This window comes from Musa acuminata, chromosome BXJ3-7 (assembly GCF_036884655.1).
Source record: "Musa acuminata AAA Group cultivar baxijiao chromosome BXJ3-7, Cavendish_Baxijiao_AAA, whole genome shotgun sequence".
Taxonomy (NCBI): domain Eukaryota; kingdom Viridiplantae; phylum Streptophyta; class Magnoliopsida; order Zingiberales; family Musaceae; genus Musa; species Musa acuminata.
Genome location: NC_088355.1, coordinates 9011259 through 9028000, shown reverse-complemented (window position 1 = coordinate 9028000; position 16742 = coordinate 9011259). Strand labels below are relative to the sequence as shown.

The window sequence follows — 16742 nt, the reverse complement described above, 5'->3', positions numbered from 1 at the left end:
TGTAAGTTGAAGTTGGATTGGAATAGGGTGACACAGTGCCCTCTCATCTCCTCTTAATACGTATACTTCCTCTTTTATCTTAGTTGCAATTTGCACATGTATACATTGAAAGCGTTGTACATGTAATTGTAGTCTACAGTATTTAGTTTTGCCTACAACTACTGGTCACAAGCATATGCAAGACGAAGACGCATCTTTGGGAGTCGATTTCCAGCCTTCACACATGCCATGTGCGACATGAAATGTCATGCACATGCACCCAAGTCTAGCATAACTCTAACTCGCTAGTCTTTTCGAGTACTCCACATGTGGATGATGAGATACATATGCCTACATGGAAGCACGCTGATCTGTAGTGTTGGCTTTCTCCAAATACTATACTCTCTACCCCATAATAGATGAGGTGGCGTCTCTCACAAGCCTCAGTCGTGGAGCCCATGAGATGAGAGAGCCATCTCACGTAGATAAATTTTGGTAGGATCTTTTGGTACGTTTACCTCTGTTCCTTTTAGCCAATCAAGATACTCTCACTTGCCACAATCTCCAGTGTAGCTTATATAATGTCCTTCGCCAAAGAAAAGCGTGATAAAATCTTAAGTAATAACAAATTGCAACGTTTTGCATGCATTCACTGGTCTGAATCCATCGAGCGAAAAGGCTTAGGCCTGCATCGATCGGTGACATCATGATTGATGCATTCTAGTTTTCCTGTGAGGAGACACCATGATCGATCCATTCTAAAAGTAGCACTAGTCCCTCACCAAACCTTCCTTTCTAGCCTTAAAGTCTGAGAGTTGGTGTATCCGGATTGATTATATTAACATGGAGGGCGGTGCTGAACTCACTTTCCAAGTGTGCATTGCATCATATGGGGCATCCATGTACAGTCTATCCCAGCAGGGTGGCCCTGGGAAAAGGAAGAAGGATGAAGGTTTTCATGGGGAAGACGAAGCACAGGCATCCCTCAGCGACCAAGAAGAGCAGGCACTCGCAGCGGTGCGGGTCCGGCTTGTGCTGCAGCTCCTGCCGGCTCAGCGTCTCCTCTTCCTCCTCCGAGGGCGTCAACACCTCCGACGACTCCGAGCAACTCCACTCCTTGTCCAACCTCGCGCATGGCATGGTGCAGGCGAGACTGCAGCAGATGATCAACCAGTGGGAGCCTCCTCGCAGAAGAAGGCATATGGTTGGCGAAAGAAGTAGCGGCGACTGCGTCGTCTTGATAGCCATGGATAAGAGGTCTTATGACCCCAAGGGAGATTTCAAGATGTCCATACAGGAGGTCATCAAGTCCAAGAGGATGGAGGAGCCAAGAGAACTGCGGAGCCTCTTGAACTGCTACATGTCAGTGAACTCCCCAGAGCATCGCCAGGTTATTCTTGAAGCCTTCCACGAGGTGTGCTGCACACTCTTTCACTGTAGTAGGGAGTACTAGAGCACGAGTAACTGTAAAGAATCTTGTAGCTATCGTTCAATTTAATCCTTTTCAAGTAGCTGTAATGCGTGTCGAAGACCGCCGATAGTAGCGGCATCCGTTTCTTTTCTCGGCATCATCATCACCATGGTAGCAGCTTCGTCTATGTGAGAATTACTGATGTGGGTTCGAACGAGCCAAGCACATGTAGACCGGATCAATTCCTGTGTCTCTCAACCAAAAGACCCGGCAGGCCTGTACGTGACGAGGAAGTCGCTGCATGCCCGCGTGTTTCCCGGCCATGTCCGAAGCAGAACACCGTTTCCTCAGCTTGTCAACGCCACGACACTCGGAGCAACCGGTGCTGGGCCCCTCGAGGTGCCGTCCCCAATTGGGTTGGCTATGATCCGATGTCGATCCAATCAATAAGAATTGGACGGACGGGATCGTGTGAATCGAGATGCCTTTACCGCCTTATTTAACGGCTTTATAACTACCTTGCCAAGATTAGCCGGTGCGTCCCGCCATCCTCGCCCCGCATTATTCGGATTATTAATTTTGATTCGGAAATTATTCCAGTAACATCGCATTTTGCCTATATATTGAGAAGACGGGAGACGGAGTTGTCTCCGTGTCGGCTGCAAGAGAGGGAGGGGCGAAACCACGCGAGGGCAAACTACACATTTCTTGACCATCCGATTCGGTCGCTTTGGGGTTTTCTTTCCAGCACAGCATAAAAAAAGGTGAGAGGAGAGGAGAAGAGAGGAGCGCAAAGAAGGGGAATCGATGGGCTACGATTCGATGGCCAACGTTGGTGCTGTTCCTTCGATGGTCTCCGGCAAGAAGAGGAGGGTGCGCAAGCGATCCTCTTTTGATGCAAATCGAATGATTCGTATTAATTAGTCGTTGGCACTAATGGATTGGAATCGTTTTTTGTTTTTAGGGGAATCGATCGGCGAAGCTTAAGCAATGCAAACTCGACGCCCGTCGTGAGCAATGGCTCTCCCAAGGTCCATTCTTATCTTTCTTTTTTCGCTCTGCTCTTCTGTGTTTATATTCATTCTTGGGGAACCGATTAAAGATGTGATTTTTACGTGTGATTTTTCTTTCTACCATAAAAAAGGCTTGATTTTTTTTCTTTTTTTAGTTAATGGTGGTAAGGATGATTGCAAGGTCACAAGATTGGCCACCTCTCTACATCTGCTCCATCCATTCCGGGCTCCGACGGGCAAGATCGACTCGAAGACGAAGGCAGGTGAAGATGAGCGAGATGATATGCCCTTGCATGAACGCAACGGGTTGGACTCCCCAACCCACAACCCTGTGATGGGGAATCATCATAAAAGAAATAATTCTCCTAGCAATAGTGTAAGCAGCAGAAGCAGCAGCGTGAATTCCACCTCGAGAAGCTTTACTGATGGCGAAAGGGAAGAGCATCCTGAAGGAGGAGGGGAAGGAAACGGTGTCCTTGATGATTGGGAAGCAGTCGCCGATGCCTTGTCTGAAGACGTTGGGAGGGACGACCGTCATCATTGTCATCATCCTGATCCAGTAGTTACCTACATCGTGCCATCTGCCTCGTCTGGCATCCTAGGTGAGGCCCCTCTTGGAGGGAGCACCATGAAGCTGAAGCCTGTCCGGAGCACACAAAGAGCTTGGAGGCCAGACGACACATCTCGTCCTCAGAGCCTGCCTAGTATCTCTAAAAAGTGCATCTTCCCATGGAATGCAGAACGAGACCATTTGGTTTCCCGGCAAAGTAGCATCCTTTCCTTGCCGTCCCGCTGTCCTATCTGCTACGAGGACCTGGATCTGACAGACTCGAGCTTCCTTCCCTGTTCCTGCGGATTCCGACTTTGCCTCTTCTGCCACAAGAAGATCTTGGAAGCAGATGGCCGTTGCCCCGGATGCAGGAAGCAGTATGACTATATGTCGAGTGGTGGAGTCGAATATGGCAGGAACACAACTTCTATAATTCCGGTTGTCCCGTTTGTGTAGTATGAGTTCAAAACATAGAATAGGCAGGGCGAATTTTAAGTTCTACCTTTCTATCGAAATTATTGGTGTCAGATTATTACAGAAAGTTTATAGCTTGCTGAAAGAAATAATTGTGAATATATATAAGGATTTTTAGTGTGGTGTTTGGAATATTGGGTCTGTCTATGAATTCTATTTATAAAGGTTAAGTGTCGCATGTCTCGTTGTTGTGGACCTTTGTTGTTCGTTTATTCTTTTGGATGTCGCTCAAATTTACTTTTATTGTTTATACTTTTCTTGGTTTAATCTTGTATGTTCAATTCACTGTATCAAACACGTTTTGAGTTCTAGTTCTTGTCGAGAAATTGTTTACCGGAAATGTGAGCTTCAGATTGTGATAAACCTGCTATGGGAATTACGCTAAGTTGTAATTTATGTAGTTTTTGTATCATTGATGTAAGTCTTTCCTATCTTTACACTTTTGTTTGATCTTGTTTTCAAAAGTCTACTGTTTCTTACGTTCTTATTTTGATTGGTTATAGTCAAGTAAGTATTCAGGTTATGTTAACTGAAGCATATGTGCCTCAACACATTGTGTAATGCTATTTTCTTGGTCATATATGCTGTGCCACTTTAACGTTTTCTCATTGTCAGGCAGTCTTCACATGAAAATTATTTGTGTAACTCTGCATCCATTAGTAATTTGTTTTACAGTTGCAGAGATTATGCCACAGGTAGTCAAGGATCTGAGGTTCGAAGGAAACTCATCTTCAACAATAGTAATTCTATTATCAATTATGCAGTCATCTCCGATAAATTACCAGTAACATGTTTGCGTTAGCTCGCAGTTTTAAATCCTGTTGGTATAATCTAACACCCACAGTCAGTCCGACAAGATCCACGGTTATAGTGACAGTTTCAACAGTCCCAAAACAAAGAAACTACAAAAACCTTATCAAACTAATGTCTACAAACATTTTGAAACGAGCTAATTCATTCGTTCATGAAGTTTGTTGCACTATATATGGGGCAACAAAGTCTGCATGCCAAATTTACATTGGAAGCCAAAATAATTCATCTGTTGAAGCAAGCCACCGATAGGCATCTATCATATGCATCGATAACTGTTTCTAGTCTTCCTACAATATAAATTGATATAAAACCAAGGGATTTAACACCACAATCAACTTGTTTTTCCATCCAAAGCTGCAATAAGTTCAACTCGAGCCTTCTCCAGTGCATTTGATAGGTTCTCGGGCTTCCTTCCGCCTGCTTGAGCAAAATTGGGCTTGCCGCCACCACCTCCGCCACACAGCTTCGCTATACCTCCGATGAATTTCCCTGCCTGGATCCCCATTTTGACAACTGAGGGAGTAAATGCAGCAACTAAACTTACTTTCCCATCCCCTGGGCATGAACCCAAAACGACTGCTGCAGGATCTTGCAAAGAATCAACAAGATACTCAGCAGCATTCCTTAGGGAATCAGCATCTGTGTCATCCATAAATTCAACCACCACTCTGTAAGACAATGTTTTGTGCAGTTTATCAGATCAAGCACAAATATATGGAAAAAGGATGAATGTTAGTAAGTACCTAATGTTGGTGGTTCCCACAATAAATGCTTTGTTCACAAGAGCTGTTGCTTTTAGTATCGCCACTCTAGTGCGTAGTGCGGAAACTTCATTCCTTGCTATTCTTAGCTCCTCCAGTATGTTCTCCACTCGACCAGTTACATCCTCTGCTTTTACCTTATGAAAGTGACATCATGTCAGCATGTCATAGATGAACCAAAGAACAAAATCTTCTACTAAATTATGAAAGCCATAAGAAACTGTAGAAACCAACATGGAAGGCACCTTGTAGATGATGAAAAACCTATACCCAATAAGCTCTTAACTAAAAAGATCAATGTGATAGTTGCTACATTGTAGATGCTGCTGCTTCTTATTTCAACTATTCGGTGTTACAATATTAAGAACAGATAATGGTTAGAGAACAAGCCTTTTTGGTACTGGACCATGTAGCTTGGTACCTCTATATTTAGTTTTTAATTATTTTTTCAGTGATACCTAATGATACGAGTTGGTATATTGCATGGCATCCCACTATAATATTGGTCTGGAAAGGGCCAAAACCAGTAAAAAACCAAAGTTTGAAAGCTTGATGAAAAATAAATCCATAACATGATCCTTCCCATTGCAGCTTTTCTCGACAAAATTGGTTTACCATTGTGAAACTTTTGGAATTCTCACGGAAGACCTAGATTCTTGAGGACAATTATCATCACCAGATACTAACTTCTGAAAATTAGCACTGGGTTCCACTAAAGGAAAATCCAGGGAAGAATCTTCTTTAACAAATCATGATGTCAGTTGCTGGTGGAACTCAAGATGACATGCGATGCAACAGGAAAGTTTTGGGATTCCCAAGACATGGAGATAATTCAATTCATGATAAATGAGGCCTATAAAGGATATGACATATCTTGTGAATCATCCTTTTCCAGAATGATTATAACAGAAAATTTTCAGATAGTCCAAATAAAATAGAAAAATTAAGCAAAAACTAGTTAGCACATGAAAAAAAATGGGGAGGACTGCATACTTTGAGTACTGAGCATAAATGTCTCATGCTGTTGTCTCTAGCGGTGACATATTCAATGAAAGCTTCACCCGCAACAGCTTCAATACGCCTGATTCCAGATGCAATACCCTGTTCAGAGATTATTTTGAAACCACGAATCTCTGAAGTATTGCTGACATGTGTCCCACCACAGAGCTCCATCGACACTCTAGGCACCTCAACAACTCTGACCTGTGAAATACCAATGACAAGATAAGAGATCTTTACAGACATAAATACAGGGAAATTACAACTAGGATAGCATTTTAAATAGAAGAAAAATCACTGGCGACAGTCAATCATAGGAAAATGAATTAAATCTTGCTTTATACCCAACAAAGATTTTCCACAGTGAAATATAAGGAAAAGCAGACTAGCAATCATAACTGAAGCAACAAAATCAATAATATATTAAGCCCAAGAAGATAAATAAGAAATAGAGAAAACATCTGCCCGAACATAACTTGGCCAAAGACCATGACACAGACAACGATATGGCTGAACACACACACACCACAAAGACTGAAAAGGGAAAATTGTTGATATATATACTTTGTTGCCAATTAGTAGAACTTGTACAATTACTATATATTGGCAATAGATTTAGGAGTTTATCTATCAAAATATTGCAATGTATTAATAAGATAATTATGGAAGCAACTTAAATGAATGCTTTCAATTTTTTTATAGCATTTATTGCTTTGACGCGTACAAACAGTGATAAAATTGAAATTCTACATGTTTCAAACTTCTGAAGAATCAAACCTGCTCTCCATATTTTTCCCCAAACATGGCAATTGCACCTGCTTTCTTGGCATCTAACAAAGGCATCACTTTTGTTTGAAGTAGTGTTGAATCGCTGATCCACTGATTTATTAGTTCTTCAATTTTTATTAACTCATGTTCAAAGAGTGGTCTATGGAAGTTGAAGTCAAATCGAAGTCGATCAAAAGCTACCAATGAACCTGCTTGTGATGTTTCCTGACCAATAACATCCTTAAGAGCAGCTTGCAATAGATGAGTTGCAGTATGGTGGACCTGGAAAATTGGATGCAGATATAAGATTTACAATCTATTATTGTTAAAGTAACAGAAAATATAAGTAGACATCAATATAAAATTTGATGTAAACATGGTAGTTTTGCTGCTCCATTAGGATGTCCAAACCCATCAATCGGTGAATTAGAATGTTTATGAAGTTTGATGAAGAAAAAAATTTTGATAGGGACCAAAGAACCATTTGAGGGGTCAGGAACTGATCTTGCCAGTAAGAAAATTCACTACACCAATTTATGGTAACTTCAAACAGAGAAAACTAGATATGCCAAAAAAGTTTATAAAAAGCAGAATTCTTACTTTAGCCCTCTGCCTTAGTCTTGGATCAACTATAGCATTCACTTCTAAGCCAACCTCTATTTTACCCTCTTTGATTGTGCCCTTATGAACAAAGATATTTCCCAGTGATTTCTGGACATCTTTGACCTCCACGATCGCTGTATCTTTGCTATCTTCAACTCCTTTGCAGCGCAGAAAGCCATTATCTCCAATTTGACCACCTGATTCAGCATAAAATGGTGTCCTGTCCAACATGATTTCTACATCACTACCTTCAGCAACTTCAGTTACAGGTTCACCATTTTGTAAAAGGCCCTTTATGATAGCATTAGCAGAAAGCATGTCATATCCTAAAAATTCAGTATCAGGAACACTCTCAGCAAGCTCTACTTCATTCCCAACTGAAAGTTTCACTTGACTATGAGCAGCTTGAGATTGTCGCCGTTGGTTTTCCATTTCAATGTGAAAACCATTCATATCTAGACTAACTCCACGTTCTTCAGCAACTTCAGCCGTTATCTCCACTGGGAATCCATATGTGTCATACAAAAGAAACACATCTTTTCCAGCCAGACAAGGTCTGTCACCATTTGTGCTAGCATTTAATAAAGCACTAGCAAGAAACTGATCCAATAGCTTTTCTCCTCTCTCCAGAGTCTGCACAAAGCGCAGCTCTTCCCTCTTAAGCTCTTCAAGAATATGAGGCATCCTTCCTGTGACATCTGGGTCAATTTGGTTACTAAGTTCTATCACCGTCTTGGCAAGTCCTGGCAAAAAGGCTCCATCTGGATTCCCCTCACCAGCACCCTTTATACCCAGCAATCTACCTATTCTAACAACTCTCCTTATAAGCCTCCGGACAACATAACCTCTCCCAATATTTGATGGTAGAACTGCATCTGAAATAAGATAAACAACTGCACGCATATGATCACCAACAATCTGGAATGAAAATAAAAGATGTAAAGATGGATTATAGATACCAAAAATGTGAAGGAATTATAAAATAGCAAACAAGTGAATACTTTAAGGTTGGTCTTTGTAGCATCATCTGCTTTAGCGTATGAAATCATTGCCAAATTTGCTGCCTTCTGTATGATTGGGAAAATGAGATCTGTTTCATAGTTGTTTGGAACCTGCAAAATCTTAACTGAATTATGCAGTAATAAAAAATAGAATAAGTATTTTTTAATAAAAAATAAATAGCACATGAGAAAAATTACTGGTTATTATTTCATGAGTAATAAACTTAAATTAGTGAGAAAAAAATCTTTTAGGCATTAAAGTTCTTGCTTAGTCTGTAACAGTAAGATGATGACAAAAAAAAAAATCAGTGTCATTATATGCCTATTTATGATTCTTGCAAGGTAGTTGAACTTGAGTTTACTTCTGGGTTATATTGTAAAGTGCTGAAAGTACTGTACTTGCATACACCAGTTAGTGCCAGGCATGTAAGCAGAGAGGCACTGATAGCGCCAAGAGTCATCTCGTTTATGGACCTGCAGCCTGCCTACTCGCTAGCATATTGCAGACCATGTGTCATACATAATGGCACTTCAATGCATGATCTTCTCATAATGTTCCATGAATTAGCAAGTCAATTGGAAATATCCTTAGGATTTCCTGATTGCACATTAATACAATCCAATCTTCTTGTATTTTGTCCTTTCTTCCTACATAATTATATTATTTTCATTATTTTCATTAGTTTCTTATTTTTTGACCTATACAAACACTGTCCAAATAATTGATCCACTGCTTCGATGATAGACAGCAAACTCACAAGAGAGTTTATGTTATTCCTTCCACAGGCTGAAAAGTTACTGTTCTCAGGCAAGCATTCTGGCCATAGAGAAGAACCCTTTATCATTATGACATTTTTCAGGAAAACTAATGTGGTGTGACATTACCTGCTGAAGAATTCGAGCCATACGCTCAAGTCCCATGCCCGTGTCTATGTTCTTTTGCTTTAAGGGCTCAAGGGAACCATCATCCTTCTTGTTGTATTGCATAAATACTAGATTGTAGAACTCAATAAATCTGCTATCATCACCCAGATCCTGGAAATAATTATATATAAATGACACCAATATTTTGGAGAGTAAGAAAACAAATCTCGAAAATAAATCAGCAAATTCTTGAATGTCAATTTTGAAAATACATACAGCACTTTCAGAACCCCTATCAGGATGAAAATCATAGTAAATCTCAGAGCAAGGGCCACAAGGTCCTGTGATACCACTGGTCCAAAAGTTGTCATCCTCACCCAGTCTCTTGATGTGTTCCTTAGGTACACCAACCTAGAAAATAAAATAACAAATAAATGGTTAAAAAATAGTTATTCTATTAATAATTTACTATAATTATGTCTAATATGAGTAATGATGTATATGATACGACTAGAAACTTAGTAAATGGCATCAACTACAGACTTATTAATACCAGTTTACAGACTATAAAACAAAGAGACCTTCGAATGATTGGTACTGAAGTTCAGAATCCTTAAAAAAAAATGCTAGAATACAATATAAAACAGTGTGGATAAAATTAGAAAAATACATATATTGAAGGTATAAAAAAAAATCATAATTTAAAATTAAAGTAATTTACTTTATTTCTTACCTCTATCTCTGTAACAAAAAAACCAGTAAAGCTAGGAGAACATAGAATCTATCCATCAAATAAGTGGTTTTCATGATAATTTCTCTTTTTCAATTGTTTGCATTTCCATTTCATACCATTGTGAATCCACATCAAAAATAAGTTATATCTCATGTTAAAATCACATCTTTTTCATTAAAAAAATTAGTCTAATGTAAATACAAGGTCTAGAAGGACTTCTATGCAAAGAAAAGCACAGAATGCACCAAATAGGAGCATATGACTGACTAGCAGACATATGGGTTGTATCCATTATTTCTACTTTTTCTTTGGGCAGCTTTCCATTAATGTAATCCTATTCATATGGCTACGCCATAGGCATTATCTAAAGCCTATCTGACCTTTAAACTTAGCCCTTAACAAATCAATTCAGAATACCTGCAGACATGGCTTATAACTCAGTTCCCCTCATGAAATCAAATTTTGCAAGAGATACTATATTTTTAACCATACTTTTTTTAGAATCAGCAAATAAACATTTAAAATCAAGGATATAGACAATTAATAATTGTCTAAGTCACCAGTGTCCCATTCACTTATTGCTATGAAATATTTATAATGATTCATGCTGTTGTATTTGACTAAAATTTCAGCAAATTGATCTGTTCAGATGACAGCTCTAATTCAATATATGAACATGACATAAAATCCAAGATATATGTTAATCACCACAAAGCAAAAAAGGGTTTTTACATTTTCATGTGTATGTTAGTATGTTATGTCTTGTGATTAGTTAAAAAAGAAAGAAAATCAGAACTTATCTGGTGCCATAGTGCCATACCATCAAGAAACATAACTGACCACTGACATAGAATTAGTACATCAAGTATCTTACTTCATCATGCCATATAGAGAAAGCTTCATCATCATCCTTGAAAACACTAATCCACAATCTTTCAGGAGGCAATTTATACCTATAAGAAACAATATAAAAAGAGTGAAAACTGACAACTAAGAAAAGTTCTATATAGATGCTTACTGAAGCTCTTTGAACTTATTTAACTGAAATATCAAAAAAGCTAGAAAACCTGTAGCAGCCACATTTGGTAAAGAGACATAAAATACTAACCTCAAGCTTTTAAGTACATAAGCTTTCACTAGATATGACTACATAGAGGCCTATTTTTCCATTGACCTTTGTGCAATGTGCACAAAGTTTCTGTAATTATTAAAACAACAATTATAGATTGTACCCAAGCGTACATCTCATGAGAAAGTGAAACAACAATTATAGTTTCCATTGGCCTTCTAACTCATGAGACGTAGAATAGGCAAATGTGAAAGATGTGATAACAGAATTACATTTTAATAGCAAATCTAAAATTTCTTCGATGTAACCGTTTGGTTTATTAGAAGAAAATAGTTAACTATGAAAAACAAAGACTTTAAAATGCTTACCGTGTCTGATATTTGTCAGATAGTTTCCAACATATACTGGATACTCCAAAACACAATATGATATGTAGCTCATCTAGATATGTCAACATATGGTTATTTGTTAAACACTAATATAAACTATATAATGTTTTAAAATGTATTAAACACTAATTAAAATAAAATATAAGTTTGATTTGGCGAGCTAACTTTTATTTATTATATTTAAATCTTTAGCAAGTTCAAAATGTTAGAAGAGTAAAAGTGAGGATTAATGTAATGTCTCTAGCTAGTGGAGTAGATAGGTTCAATATAACAGCTCCAATTTACCAATATAGAGTTCATGGCCCTTTGGGAAAGAAAATTATGCATACTCCTTGGTTGTAAGTTCCCATGCCCATACGATTGCTTCCTTCTTGAAATAATCACCAAAGCTGAAGTTTCCAAGCATCTCAAAGAAAGTATGATGTCGTGTTGTTTTACCCACATTTTCAACATCATTTGTTCTTATGCACCGTTGAGATGTCGTAGCACATGGCACACTTCGGGGTTCCTATATGATAAAATTAGCATTTTCTTCAGGAAATAAGAAGAGTAAACAATATACAATCACATAGAAGAAAAAAAAACTAGAAATATATAGAAGAAATAAGCAAATACAATAATATATAAAATAAAAATCTAGAAACATATAGAAAAAAACCATATACAATCAAATAACAAATATTAAGAAACAGTTTATCATGTATTCATCTGGGTCATTCTAGCACTTAGCTATCATATAAAACAAAAGGCTCCCATTAAAACTAAATCTCTCTAGGATACCATTAGAAAAATGGATTTCCATGTAGCTTTCTACTAAGTCTTGTTGGTTGAAGTATTGAAATATTTTACAGCTTTACCCAAACAACTGAAACTCCACAACTTTGAACTATGGCGTCAAAGTAAAAGTCCAAATTATTTGGTGTCAGGGAAATAAGACCATTTCTGACAAGGCTCCAACTCCTTTTTACAGAGATGTTGCTTTTATCTAAGTTCCTTTAGTCTCCAGTTCCCCCATCTGATACCCCCAACATGCACCACATATATGTTGTTTGTTATATGTTCCAACTCCTATTGATCGTAATAAAATTTTTGCATCATATCCTCAACTGAACATGCAAACCTTGTGCGAAGTCATCATTTTATTCAATCTTTTTCAGCAGCAAAAGTTGTCCCTCTCATTATCTGTGGCACCACTAACACTAATCTTCAAAGTAAATGCATATCCTAAGTGCCAACAATCAGCATGCCTATTCTGTTGATATCCTATGATATTTGTCTTCTAATATATGGGTTACTTGGCTATCAAGAGACAAAGTGAGCACAATTTTGCTGCTCGAAATGTCCTATTTAATCTTCAGATACTAAATTTGTCCAAGTAATGCAAGCTCATATTTCTAGTATTTCTTGAATATATAGATGTATTCTACCTTCTTTTCTTTCTTTCACAGTCAGTTCAACTCCATAACTATCATTTACAGGTTTATTCGTACTTTAATCATGGATTAAGTATTAGTCATACACAAACCTCATTCTTTATACATTTCATTAAATCATTCATAATTACTGCAAATTGATGATGCCCCAGTGCAACCTCGGTGCAATCCTCCATGTTATTAGAAATCTCTTTTTTATATATGCTGCATAATGAATGACATTAATCATCTCACCATATTAACCATCTTACTAAATAGCCATTGATGCATATCGAGAAACACAAATTACTGGAAAATTATCTTATGGTTTTCAAACTATGTGCAAATTTTTGGACTTCTTTCTAACCTTTTTTCAACCAATATGCAGGTAAGTAAAAGAAAACAAATGGCATGACCCACTGCACAATGTTACCATCAATACAGACTCTAGAGAGGGTCAATATATAAAGCCATAACCTTCCAGAATTGTGCTTTACCAGTTCATATGTTACTTTCTTCAACTGGAGTATATATTACATATAATATGAGAAGATGTAATTTACAGTATTTGAATGTGTTTAATTATTTTCAGAACCATGCTCAAGTGAAAAGCCTACTAAACTATATCACTTATTTATAAGCCTGATTCAAGCACAATGCTGAAATAATAGTTAAAGCAGCTTAGCATTCTTTTCCTAACAAAGAAAATATTATTTTTTCCACAACCTAATAAAAAGGAACTCTTTTAAGTAGTTGTACCTTGCCAAGAAATATAGGCTTAAACTGCAGCATGCCAGCAATAGTAAGCAAAACTGTAGGGTCATCTGGTACAAGAGATGCACTTGGGAGTATCTTGTGACCTCTTGAAGCATAAAAATTAAGGAAACGAGTACGTATTTCATCCCCACTAATAGGGTAATCCTTATGCATATCTTCCGTGATGTCTTGAGTCATAGGTTGGACTGAAGCTGAATCGATATGTGAATAAAAAAGAAACATATATATCATCGGAGGCCAGAGATCAGAATTCACATCTCTAAAAATGAGAGATGGCTTTAAACAAAACACCAAACAATAGAGAAAACCTGATGTGCTTCTTGTTGAAAACTTTACTTTCTTTGGCGATGTCAGCTTGTAAAGATAAGTTGAAGATACTTCAACATGAGTTTGCCTAGCATTGCTGACACATATCATGCCGTTGCAACCTAAAACCAAATACGATATTGTAATGATTTATGCACATTTACTAGAACTGAATAGAAACGTGAACAGAATGTAAAAGTACTCTTGGGGTAAACTATAGTTGTTATATATAGAGAGATATAAAATAATTCTAGATTTCAAAATATCATTGAAGGTACTCTTTTTCTTAGTAAATTATACCTTAAAAGTCTAGAAGACTCTTTGTTTATAGGTTCACACCCTTCCTAGATGTATCCATAACTCCTATTAAGATTTAGAGTTCCCTAATCGACCCCATTTGGGTATGGTAAATGAAGATACACACAGAGACCCCGTCAACAGCTAGCCACGCTTGCTTGGTGACCAAGCTAGTTAGCCAGCCCTATCAAACTACCAAGTACAAACATGATAGCAATGGGACTCCCCCTCTATGTCTTCATCTTCTCCTAAGTCAATTTAGAGTAACTTAGTAATAGACCCTCTAAGTGAGGAAGGAAATGTTAGACTACATGACCCCATGTCCTAATCCGAGCCTTCGGTTGATACCCAAGGCTGCCCTTTGGTCACACTAGTAAAGGCTCGAGCCTCATAGATAAGAAAAAAGTCTTTAATTTAACTAAACTTGCATCATATAACTTAGCAAAGATCTTCAACATATTGATATCAGCAATGAAATCAACAAGGTATCATACAACATGATATGTTAGAAACAATCTACCCCATGATCATATAACAAGAGGGGAGGATAACACAAGAAGAATGAGAAGAGAGGACCCCCACCCTAGCACCACAGCAGTGGCCAACATAAGTGGAAAAGGAGGAGAGTTAGAAGGCAAGAGACACCTTGTTTTGAAACCAAAGGATACAGTGTAAGTCAACTGTAGAATGTAAGAATGCGAAATCAGAACTTTTTTTTTTAATCTCTTTTTCCCTTCCAATAAAGGAAAAAATACCTCTCAATTGGTTGACTCTTTTGGTTTTCTTAAAGAACAGAATCTTTTTTCCCTTCTTAGAAATAAATCTTTTTTTTTCCAAAAACAAAAACTTATATTAAGAAATAATCCTAATACAACCAGTGCTCATAACATCAGCACTCAAAAAAGAGGATAAAGGATCAGGCCATTGATCCGTCCACGAAAAAACAGATTTGGTTGATAAAGCCTTCTCTTAGAAATAAATCTTAATAGATGCTTGCATTAACCTTGAACTTACAATTCATAATAAATCTAAAACTCATCAAGCAAGGTCATTGTAGAGGTAAGCCTTCTAGGCTCTGAGCATTTTTAAAAACTTCAAAAAGTATGCATCTTAGTGAAGCCTATGAGCCTCCATTTTTGAGTCTCGGATGTGCCTTTAATTATGTTGCACCGTGGTGCCAAGAAAACCTTGTTTTTCATGCAAACTATGCTAACTTAATCCATCATTCTTTGCAAATTCGTAAGATAACACTGTAGTTGAAAAAAAAATCCAGTTACCTGAGCTACAATGTGTATTACAAATATGTCTGAATAGTAACTAATTTGCCCTTTGCAAAAAAAGATATATAATATTCATGTGGATAAAAAAAGATTCATGTGGATACTAAATTGCCCTTTGCAAAAAGAGGAAAAATCTACAGAGTTAATGATAGCATTGAGAAACAACAAAAACAATTTTTTCCATTAGAGCAAGCTTATAGTAATGTCTGTCAGGCCAAAATTTTGACATTAAGTTACACATACGCTTCCTATCGGGCTGCAACTTCATTCCATAATAAAGGTCATCTAATGAACCACACATATTACATACCACCAAAAGTGGTTCACGACCAATTGAACCTTTTTTCCGTATCACTGTTGCCACCTTTCTTGTAGCCTAAATAGACACACAATAATACTGTCTAAATGAGAAAAGCATATGAAATCGAACTGCTCCTATTCCTACATACTGCAGCGCCTCGTTCTGAAACTAGCAACGCTAAGTTCTTCCCACTCCCAATCTCAAAGAAAACTTAAGCCAAAACAAGGACTGCTACCAAATATTGCCACGCCTCAATTGTTTATCAGAACTTCATTAGCCACAAAATGCATGACCTTTCGAGGAGAAAAACAGTTAGCAGGAAGCTTTGATTCTCGAGGAGAGAGACGCAAGGTGTTACCGCGAAAGGGGCGGAGGCCATGGCCAAAGGTCGCCAGGGAGAGGCGACGGCGCGGCCGGGAAGCGGCGGAGACAAGACGGAGGGCTATCGGAGACTCCACCAGCTGCAGTCCCCCCATCGGACCTCTGGTGTGTGCGCCTGTCGTTCCTCGCGACCCTGCGTTCGGTTGTGTATTTTATCTTCTCGTGTGCTTATCCGCGTCGAATTGTAAGGGTGTGAACGAAAGTGTGATTCTAACCGTTGGATAGAATGTTGTATGCTGTGTCGTAGGACTTTCCGCACGATCAATCGTCGAGCTGAATTCCGTTCGAGTCAACGCAGTGTCTCTTGCCTCACGACCATCAAATGCCATCGATTTTTTGACAGAAGAGAGTTGAGTAGACTTGAATTGAAGCACAAAACAAGAGTTCTGATTTTTTCGATGAAGGAATTTTTTTTGAAATAAACCTTAATAATGGTGAGAAAAATCCTAACTTGTGTGTATAAATATAATTTTATAAAGGAATAATTTTTATACTTTGATTATATTGATGAGGAATTCATATGACTTGTTGGACGTTGAAAATCTTTACCACCCAAGCAAT

The 16742-nt window shown here is 37.9% G+C and overlaps 3 protein-coding genes across 4 annotated transcripts; 2 read left to right on the top strand and 1 right to left on the bottom strand.

Moving 5' to 3' along the window:
* Nucleotides 1-868: 868 nt before the first annotated feature.
* Nucleotides 869-1432, top strand: LOC135643779 (probable transcription repressor OFP9). Its single transcript, XM_065161132.1, has one exon. The coding sequence runs from the start codon at nucleotides 869-871 to the stop codon at nucleotides 1430-1432; it is 564 nt and encodes a 187-aa protein (XP_065017204.1).
* A 185-nt stretch (nucleotides 1433-1617) lies between these two features.
* LOC103991471 (uncharacterized) lies at nucleotides 1618-3622 on the top strand. Its single transcript, XM_065157858.1, has 4 exons — nucleotides 1618-1925; nucleotides 2022-2263; nucleotides 2355-2421; nucleotides 2559-3622. The coding sequence occupies exons 2-4, from the start codon at nucleotides 2198-2200 to the stop codon at nucleotides 3407-3409; spliced, it is 984 nt and encodes a 327-aa protein (XP_065013930.1). The 5' UTR covers nucleotides 1618-1925; nucleotides 2022-2197; the 3' UTR covers nucleotides 3410-3622.
* A 699-nt stretch (nucleotides 3623-4321) lies between these two features.
* Nucleotides 4322-16324, bottom strand: LOC135643452 (alanine--tRNA ligase, chloroplastic/mitochondrial-like). 2 transcript variants are annotated; one of them, XM_065160431.1, is made up of 13 exons: nucleotides 16159-16324; nucleotides 13925-14044; nucleotides 13599-13807; nucleotides 11757-11935; nucleotides 10844-10922; nucleotides 9513-9647; nucleotides 9258-9407; nucleotides 8373-8483; nucleotides 7369-8289; nucleotides 6778-7050; nucleotides 5995-6204; nucleotides 4984-5138; nucleotides 4322-4908 (listed from the first exon to the last, which is right to left on the bottom strand). In XM_065160431.1, the coding sequence occupies exons 1-13, from the start codon at nucleotides 16274-16276 to the stop codon at nucleotides 4572-4574; spliced, it is 2997 nt and encodes a 998-aa protein (XP_065016503.1). In that variant the 5' UTR covers nucleotides 16277-16324; the 3' UTR covers nucleotides 4322-4571. The 2 variants fall into 2 exon arrangements, with proteins under 2 accessions (XP_065016503.1, XP_065016504.1); XM_065160432.1 differs by having other exon boundaries at nucleotides 4741-4879.
* Nucleotides 16325-16742: the final 418 nt, after the last annotated feature.

What these genes read in the sequence shown, in the direction of transcription:
- LOC135643779 (XM_065161132.1), top strand. Translation starts at nt 869, where the DNA reads ATGGGGCATCCATGTACAGTCTATCCCAGCAGGGTGGCCCTGGGAAAA.
- LOC103991471 (XM_065157858.1), top strand. Translation starts at nt 2,198, where the DNA reads ATGGGCTACGATTCGATGGCCAACGTTGGTGCTGTTCCTTCGATGGTC. An exon ending in TCTCCGGCAAGAAGAGGAGG is followed by an intron (nt 2,264 to 2,354) that starts GTGCGCAAGCGA and finishes TTTTGTTTTTAG; the next exon opens with GGGAATCGATCGGCGAAGCT. An exon ending in TGAGCAATGGCTCTCCCAAG is followed by an intron (nt 2,422 to 2,558) that starts GTCCATTCTTAT and finishes TTCTTTTTTTAG; the next exon opens with TTAATGGTGGTAAGGATGAT.
- LOC135643452 (XM_065160431.1), bottom strand. Translation starts at nt 16,276, where the DNA reads ATGGGGGGACTGCAGCTGGTGGAGTCTCCGATAGCCCTCCGTCTTGTC. An exon ending in TTCAACAAGAAGCACATCAG is followed by an intron (nt 13,808 to 13,924) that starts GTTTTCTCTATT and finishes ATATCGATTCAG; the next exon opens with CTTCAGTCCAACCTATGACT. An exon ending in TCTCTATATGGCATGATGAA is followed by an intron (nt 9,648 to 10,843) that starts GTAAGATACTTG and finishes TTTATTTTCTAG; the next exon opens with GTTGGTGTACCTAAGGAACA.